The 9047-nt window shown below is 53.4% G+C and overlaps 1 protein-coding gene across 4 annotated transcripts in view; it reads right to left on the reverse strand.

Moving 5' to 3' along the window:
* The window catches only part of ATCAY (ATCAY kinesin light chain interacting caytaxin), a 30532-nt gene extending 21485 nt beyond the window's left edge, over positions 1–9047 (reverse strand). For 3 of the 4 annotated variants that reach the window (XM_039247644.1, XM_039247642.1, XM_039247643.1), the window contains exons 1-3: positions 8965–9045; positions 7177–7300; positions 6515–6631 (exon numbers count right to left, since the gene is read on the reverse strand). In XM_039247644.1, the coding sequence (XP_039103575.1) occupies positions 6515–6631; positions 7177–7271 (212 nt within the window). In that variant the 5' untranslated portion in view covers positions 7272–7300; positions 8965–9045. Of the gene's footprint in view, positions 1–6514; positions 6632–7176; positions 7301–8964 lie in introns of all 4 variants that reach the window. The other variant, XM_039247645.1, reaches the window with a different exon arrangement.

The following is a 9047-nucleotide window of genomic DNA, read 5'->3' on the forward strand; positions in this document are numbered from 1 at the left end:
TATATGACATGTAAAAACACATAATTCTATATACGATTATATGGAATTGCACATAATTGTATGTGTAACACAAAAAATACAATACTATATTAATAAAGAATATGTACATTAATAAATACAGTAACACAAATATAAATAACTTATATGTAAATATACAATTCTAAATATGACATATTATAGGATTGTTAAACCACGATTTTTAAATATATCATATGATTAATAATATACATCATATATGTATAGAATGTAAAAGTGTTGGTTGTGTTTCTCTGCAGAAGTGTGGCTGATACAGGAGGGGAGAGATGTAAACACTGAGTGTGCAGACAGTTGAAGGAGGCAGAAGGTGATACTTGCAACAAGGAAAATTAGAAGGAAGAAGAGGAAGGAGGTGAGGTACAGTTGTGGGCAGTCAGGGAAGGCTTCTTTGAGGAGCTGACTTTTTATTTTTTATTATTTATTTATTTAATGTTTTATTTATTTCTGAGAGAGAGAGAGAGACAGCATGAACAGAGGAAGGTCAGAGAGAGGGAGGTACAGAATCTGAAACAGTCTCCAGGCTCTGAGCTGTCAGCACAGAGCTTGACGCGGGGCTCGAACCCATGAACCGTGAGATCATGACCCTATCCGAAGTCGGACGCTTAACTGACTGAGCCACCCAGGCGCCCCGAGGAGGTGACTTTTAAAAAAATAATTGTTTTAGGGGCGCCTGGGTAGCTTAGTCGGTTGAGCGTCCAACTTTCGCTTAGGTCATGATCTCGCGGTTCGTGGGTTCGAGCCCCGCGTCGGGCTCTGTGCTGACTGCCAGCTCAGCCTGGAGCCTGTTTCAGTCTGTGACTCCCTCTCTCTCTGACCCTCCCCTGCTCACGCTGTCTCTCTCTCTCTCCTAGAAATAAATAAAAAATATTTAAAAAATTAATTTTTAAAAAATGTTTAATGTTTATTTATTAAATTTTTTCATGTTTATTTATTTTTGCAAGAGAGAGAGGGGTGGGGGGAGGGGCAGAGAGAGAGAGAGAGAGAGACACAGAATCGGAAGCAGGCTCCAGGCTCTGAGCTGTCAGCACAGAGCCCAAGGTGGGGCTCAAACTCACAAACTGTGAGACCATGACCTGAGCCGAAGTTGGACGCTTAACTGCCTGAGCCCCCCAGGTGCCCCATTAAATGTTTATTTTTGAGGGGGGTGGTAAAGGTGACGGACAGAGGATCCAAAGAGGGCTCTGCACCGACGGCACTGAGCCTGATGCAGGGCTCGAACTCACGAACGGTGAGATCCTGACCTGAGCCCTCAGGCGCCCCCAGAAGGGACTTTCGTGTGGAGAGAACACTGGGGGAAGGGCCTTCCACGTGGACAGAGGTTCTGAGGCCAGGAGAAGCTTGGTGAGTCCTAGGAACAGACCAGAAAGCAGAGAACTTCTCCTGACCCAGAGCAGCCGACTCAGCACGACTCCAGGAGAAGAAGCCGCTGATTCCCGACACAGGCCGAGCAAGTACCCCCCTGCCGTCCACGGGCTGCGGCTTTCAGGCTGGGTAGAACCTTCGTGCTCCCCATGTCCCAGGAAGGGCTCATCCTGTGCAGAGCTGAGCCTCCCTGGAAACGCAAAGTAGACCCGATGGCTGCCGGCACACTTGCTCACCTACAATGGGCTTTCCTTCAGTACACAAGGCGCACAGTAGGGCTTGTATCTTTCTTGCTGGGTTGAATTCTGTCCCCTTCTCCCAAAACACAATTCAAGTCCTACCTCCCAGCACTTGGAACGTGACCTACTGGCAGTAGGGCCATTGCAGATGTAACTATGCTAAGATGAGGTCAGTTTAAAAATAATTCAATAAGAGGGGACGGGGGCACCTGGGGGTTCAGTTGGTTAAGTGTCCGACTTCGGCTCAGATCATGGTCTCACGGTTCATGGGTTCGAGCCCCGTGTTGGGCTCTGTGCTGACAGCTCAGAGCCTGGAGCTGCTTCAGATTCTGTGTCTCCCTCTCTCTCTGGCCCTTCACTGCTCACGCTTTGTCTCTCTCTCTCTCTCTCTCTCTCAGAAATAAATAAAACGTTTAAAAATATTAAAAACAAAAACCCCCTAAACAAACATTAAAAAATGTTTTAATAAAAAAGGAAGAGGCCATAGTGGATTAAGGGGTTGCTCAGGCCAGTGAGTGTTGTGCTTATGGGAAAAGGCGGATTTGGACACAGACACAGGACATGTGAGGATGTGGCAGAGACTGGGGAGATGTGTCCATAAGCCTGGGATCACCCAGCACTGCTGGCCACACCGGAAGCTGGGAGAGGCGGGACGGTGCTGACACCTTGATTTTGGATTTATGGACCCCGGAAGTGTGAAGCATACACCTCTTTGTCTGAGGCCCCCCGGTACGGCCATCCTAGGAAACTCATGTACCCTCTGTGGTATGAATTCCAAGTGTCTCAGCTGAGCCTCCCACCAGGATGTGGCATCAGTGAACCCTCCAACACCCTTCCCACAACCTAGCTGGGCTCTTGTGCTGCATTCCCTACCATGCCAAGACCTTTCTTCCCCAGTGCCTTTGCACATCTCACTCCTCTGTCTAGAGTAAATTTGCTTAGCCTTTAAGGCCGGGTCAGTGTCCTCCAGGAGCTTCTGACTGAGTCTGGCCTCTACCCCACCCTGCACTCTGCCCCAGGACTCAGCATTAGCACTGAGTCTGTGGTACTGTGTGCTAATCGCTTGCTTCCTGGGCAGACTGTGAGCCGAAAGGGACGAAGTGCCTCTCCTTATCTTGCTTTGGTGAGTCACAGGCTGGCCCTCAAAGAAGTGGCTCGTGGAAGGACATTGAATGAAGGCATATCACGTGAGTCGGGGAGGCGCAGCCCAGAAGGTCTGTTATACCTGTGGCTTCAGTTGTACCCCCAGATTCTAGCCTCAGGGTTTAGGTTTCTCATGGTGTGAAGCAAGGGAGTTGGGAATAAACTACGACCATGCCTCTTGCCCCCCACCCTCACCCCCAACCTGTGCTCCAAGGGCATCAAGCTTGGGCACTGCTTCCTCAGTCTCCCGCTCAGGGGAGGCCCAGCCTCGGTTTCTGCCTGACCGCTTCTGATGCCCGGCAACCACACAGTCTCTTTCTGGGTAGAGGCACGCTTTTCTGAGTCTCCAGGCTGGGCCAGCAACGTTGAGGCTTAGCAATACCCGCAAAGCTCAGGCAAAGGAACCAGAGGGGATACTTCTCTGGGGCCTAAAAAATTATTTCTTGGCCACTTTGGTGGTTTTTAGATGCCCAGACAAATAAATGTATCTTTTTTCCTTCTCTGCAATTTCCAACACCCCTGTCCCTTCCTGTCACTCCTGTCTCCCCCAGCACCATTGTCTCTGGGATGGTCACAGGGCCTGGGGTAGGAAGCAGAACCACGGACAGCGGCACCACAGCCCCAGGGCCCCTGCAGCCCCGACTGCCTCCGCCCCCAAGCAGTCCTGACTCCACCCCCAGCAGCCCGGCTCCACCCCCGCAGCCTGACTCCACCCCCAGCAGCCCGGCTCCACCCCCAGCAGTCCTGACTCCACCCCGCAGCCTGACTCCACCCCCAGCAGCCCGGCTCCACCCCCGCAGCCTGACTCCACCCCCAGCAGCCCGGCTCCACCCCCAGCAGTCAGCTCTGTTTTTGCTGAGGATGTCACAGCCTGAATTGCGTGTCCCCCTCCCTCACCCCTGCCAATTCAAATTCAAATATCAATTCAAATTCAATTCAAATATCGAAAGACCAACCGTCAATATGACCGTATTTGGAGCTGGGGAGTTTAAGAAGCAATGAAGGTGAACTGAGGTCATTAGGGGCGCCAAGCCGGCTGAGACTGAGACAGAGGAGGGGACCAGAAGAGATGAGCCCGGCGTGGGGAAGGGCGGAGCCGAGGAGCGCAGTTCTTGCCCTGACCCCATGGCTGCTGCACACATATTTTGGGACCTGCCGAGGTGTGTGCAACACAAAATTAGCTCGGTGTGCGTGCTGGGCTGGGGGAAAGAGGCAGAGAGAGACAGAGGAGGAAGGGAGAGACAGAGAGAGGGGAGAGACACAGGAGGCAAGGAGGGAGGGGGGGAGGGAATGATAAAGCAAAAGGAGCGAAATGTTAATTGGCAAATCTGAGGACAGGTTTACAAATATGATTCTTGTATTTTTTCCCCCAAAGTTGGAGACTATATCAGAATAAAAAGGTACAAAGCAACAGAACCCACAGCCACTTGCTTCTGAAGGGAAAGGTGGGCTGGGATGGCAGTCAGATACCTTATCCCTGCACCTGCCTCCTCTGGCCTGTGACACACTGGTCAAGATCTCCCCTCAGCTTTTCTGTCGCCCCTCAACCTGATTCCACTGGCCTCAGGGCCTTTGCACATACTGAGCTCTGAGTTTGGAATGCTCAGCACCTACCCATGGTCTCCTTCTCCTTTTCATCCCTCTTCATCCGTCACAGCTCAGGGCCAGCACCCTCTCCAGCCTCTCCAATCTCTCCAAACTGGTCAGACTCCACCCAGGCACTCTGCAAGTACCATGACCCCAGCTGCACTGTTACGTTGGGTTGTGAAGTTAATAACACAGCTGTCCCTGCCCCAGAGTGGATGCCCCATGAGGGCACCTGTCTTGTTCGCCACGTGTCCCGAGTGTCTCGCCCAGGGCCTGGCATATAGCTGGTGCATTTTATTACAGAGAAGGAATGGAGAAATAAGGCAGAGAAGCTACATAAGCTCTGGGCTGCCCTTTGGATCCATAAGAACCTGCAGAAAGGCAGGAGATGAAGGAAGATGCTGCAAGGTCATGGCCACAGGAGGGGCCGCGGGCACAGGGAAAGCCCTCTGGCACCCCGGGGAAGCCCCTGGGAAGGGGATCACTGAGCTGGAAGGAACAGAGCCGTGGGCTGTCTTGCACCAGACAGAGGTGCTTATGTGGAGATGCAGCTGGGTGCTGTGTGAAGGTGCTGTACTCACTTCTTCCGGGGCGAGGAAGGCAGAAGGCTTGGCAAAGAACCGGCTCACGCCCCGGGGCACAGCAGGGCCACTGTGCCACAGACACTGGGCTACTGAAAAGGGACAGCCAGCCTCTGCAGCTGGGAGAAACTCACTTAGAAATCACAGTCGCAGCTGCCGCATTTTGTCTCAACAAGGAGGGCTTGAGAGAGGGGATAGCTTTTAAAAGATAGGGGTGGGGGGCACAGGAGTGAACAAGATACAGCTAAGAAGAGCAATGGTGGGGGGGGACAATGGATTCGGGCAGCCTTCGTCATTTAGAAAGCCCATCCCAGCCGCCTTGCCCTGTGCGCCTTAGAGAATGCTTCCTGCAACTCAGTGAGGGCTTATCATCCCGATTCACAGAGAGGAAAACTGAGGCACAAGGAAGCCCTCATCACCCTCAGCGACTGGGCTCTTTTCAAGGGTGAACACCCTCACTCCTTCATCTCTTCCTTTCCAGACAGTTATATAATGAGCTCTTGGACTTCATCCCCTGGAGTAAACCTCTTGCGTTAAACGAGGGCGGAGATGGGCTGTGTGTCCAGCCATTGGATTAGAGGAGCCTGTGCCAACCCGTGTTTTCTCTTACCCATCACCACCCAGAAGAGCACAGAGAGGGACACAGGCCTGGTGGCTCACGCATCCTGGCATTGGATGCCCATGGCTTCCTTCTTACATGGTTTTTTTTCCCTACCTGTGACTGCCCCCCACGCACCCCGTATCTTCGGTGCGCCCTGTTCTCGCAGGGCTCCCTTTGGTGGGGGAAACAGACCACACACGAGAGAAACACGTAAAATATTTAGGGTATTAGGCTCATAGCAGCATTTCTCGGGGCTGCTGTGACAAACCACCGCACACTTAGGGGCTTAGAACATCAGACTCATTCTCTTATGATTTGAGGGGCCAGAAGTGAGTCTGAACTAGGTTTCAACTGGGCTGCAGGCAGGGCGAAGGCGGGGCTGGTTCCTTCTGGACGCTCTCAGGGAGAATCTGTTTTTGTCCCCTTTCCAGCTTCTGGAGGTGGCCCTCCCACTGGGCTTGTGGCCCCTCCCTCCCGTGACACAATCTGTCACTTCCATCACCTCTGGCCCTGCTCCTGAGTCAGGTCTCTGGCCTCCTCTCAGAAGGACCCACCCCCCCCTCGGATAACTCAGCCTAAACACACTTGCAAGTGCCTTTGCCACGTAGGGGCACATGTTCAGAGTCCCGGGATTAGGGCATGGACATCTTTGGGGTGGGCATCTGCGCCAGGGATTTGAAGCAAGGGTAGGACCAGATCCCTCCGGCTGCCACAGGTAAGAATATGCCATCATCTAGGTTCATGGGAACTCTCGTAAGAGAATCAATAGTCCATGAGATGGTTGCAGAAGAACGTTCAGGATTCTTAAAATAGCATGGGAATGGGAGCTTTGTGGCGCTCTGGCGGGGCGGGGGTGGGAAATCCATCTTAAATAATTTAGCAAATATTCGTTATGTGCCTGGCATCTCGGGCCCCTCCCATCCCCGCCCCCAGCAAGGGCTGACGTGGCGACGGGGACGCGGTACCTCGGAAGACCTTCGTCCTGCCATTCTTCCTTCACGTCCACGTTTTCCATCCGGAGCGTGGCTTCCGTGGTCCCCATGGGAACTGAGGGAGGTGCTGGCTCGAAGCAGAGCTGAGTCCTGAAGGAGAGCCATGCGGAGGTTTTACTGGACAGTCACTGTAACAACAACCCCCCACCCATGTGTGGCACCTCAGACCAATAAGCAGAGTGTTGGATCCATTATTATATTGAATCGTTGCCCAGCCTGTGAGGTTTCCCCATGATGCAAGCGAGAAAACAGAGGTGTAGAGAGCTGAGGTCTGGAGGTGGGTCTGAAGTTGGAACCCAGGTGACGAGCTGAACCCCCAGATATAAGCCCCCTTCTCTCTGAAGTTCTGAAGTCCGTGCTCCTTAGGGTTCATGATCCCTCTCTTACCTTGGACTTAAACTGGGAAGCAATCAATCCAATTAAAATCATTTATACTGAAGTGTTAGTGACTGATACACATAAGCTTCCTTGCTGGGACTGACACTTTCAAACCCCACCTCTGTCTTCTCCAGCCTACCTGCCCTGCCTCTCTGTCCCCTAATAAAGAAGCAAATCCTGACACCCTGCAGACCTTAGGGTCAACGAAGGCAGTGTGGAAAGAGAAGGGGGTTGGAAGTCGGGGTCATAATTCTTACCAATCACAAGACTCAAGTTTTGTTTTTATTGTTCTGAGGAGCTGCAGAAGGGGGCAGAATTTGGGTTTATCCCTAGGCATGGGAGACTCAGCCATTCACCCATACCAGCTTTCAGTTTCCCCATCTGCAAATCAAAGAGTTGGACTAGAAATCATCTTTATGATACCTTTTGGGTGTAACATTCCAGGATCTAACTCAGTCAACACCATGGGTTCTGTGCTTTTAAACAGTGGCTTTCAACTGGGGATAATTTTGCCCTCCCCCTCCCCACCAGGGGATGCTTGGCAATGTTTGGAGGCATTTGGTCGTCACAGCTTGGAGAGGGGCTCCTTGGATCAAGGGGGTGGAGGGCAAGGATTCTGCTGAACGCCGTTAGGTGAGCAAGGTGGGCCCCCAGGACCGAGAATGATCCAGCCCCAATGTCCATGGATCTGCGATTGAGAAACTGGGTTGTAACTGCATGCTTGCGAAAGGTCCCCGGTCAGGGTTTGACAGTCCTTACAGAGGGCCCACTGTGCCTTTGCACACCATACTCCAAGCAGCTAGCTCCTGAGGGGTTATTCTCACATAGCACTGCCTCCAGCCCCTCACCCTTCAGGACGCCAGGGCTGCCCGCGAGCCGTGCATGGCTAACAGTTTGGGTGTGTCGTCTGAAGCCTCACCGGATAGCAGCCCCTGAAAGTGGGGTCTGCATTTGGGGTTGTGGGACAGAGAGGGGGGACCCAGAGGAAGCCTGGGCCAGAAGGCCAGGCAGGGGGGAGGGGTGGCTGGCTAAAATTAGACCCTCTCCTCCCTCCCCCCCAACACACACTTGGGTAAGAGTGTCCCACCGGATTCTTGTCACTGTTCTGAATGTCGTCATTCATTCATGGAGGAGGGACAGTAAGACGCAGTACGCCAAAAAAAAAAAAAAAAAATCTCTTCCTCTCTTCCTGATGCCTGGGATGATAAACACCACCCAGGACCTCACTGCAAGGGAAAGTTCCGGTCAATGGAAATTCATTTTCTTTCCAAAGAGGGTGGTCTCTGCCTCTGTTTTCCTTATCCTAAGTGGAGTGCGACCTCAGACCCCCAGGAAGGACGCCCCCCAATTCCACCCACAGCGGAGGCTCTGGAGCCCCGCAGGCCGGCTCCACAATCCTGTAAATGTGGGGTGTGGGTGGGTCCCCCGTGGGCCCTGCAGGCTCCTGTTCTAAGATCAGCGATCAGTCTGAGGATGGAAAGTGAGGCGGAGTGAGGGGCAGCGGAGAGGCGAGCCCTCGCGCTGTGGCTGAATAGTCAGGGTCTCCATCCGGATGCAGACGGAGCCGGAGGCAGCCGTCTTCCACCCTCTCCCTGCCTCCCCGCCCATAGGCAAGCCTCCATGTACACATCTATCAAGTCTCTCTCTCTCTCTCTCTCTCTCTCTCTTTTCCAAATCCGCTCACGGTGTTATAAATAGACAATGCACAGAGGTGGGGCGTGTACATTTCGGTCTCTTAGGAAGCGTCCGGGAGAGAGGCTGCTGAGGGTTTTATCAGCCTAATCTCCAAGCACGTCCTGAAAATGGTGCCTTCCTCTGCCTCCCTGGTGAGCGGTGGGCGCGGAGGGCGGGCTGTGGGTGTGGACGCCCGCGGGAGGTTTTCCTCGGTTCCGGGAGACCGGGCTGCGCTGTCACCCACAGAATCACAAGACCGTGGGTCCCCGCTCCCAGCCGCCCCACCTGCCAGAAGGGGGTTTGCAAGAGCCGACGTCCCCGGACAAGCAAGCGTGCCCGGGCAGGGCTGGGGGAAAGGACAGCGGACTCACCTCCGCGGCCTGTGCCGGTTACGCGCAGACAAAGGCGAGCCCCGCGCCCAAGCCGCCGGGCATCCCTCGCCTTCGGAGCGCGG

This window comes from Hyaena hyaena, unplaced genomic scaffold (assembly GCF_003009895.1).
Source record: "Hyaena hyaena isolate Hyena2069 unplaced genomic scaffold, ASM300989v1 scaffold_296, whole genome shotgun sequence".
Taxonomy (NCBI): domain Eukaryota; kingdom Metazoa; phylum Chordata; class Mammalia; order Carnivora; family Hyaenidae; genus Hyaena; species Hyaena hyaena.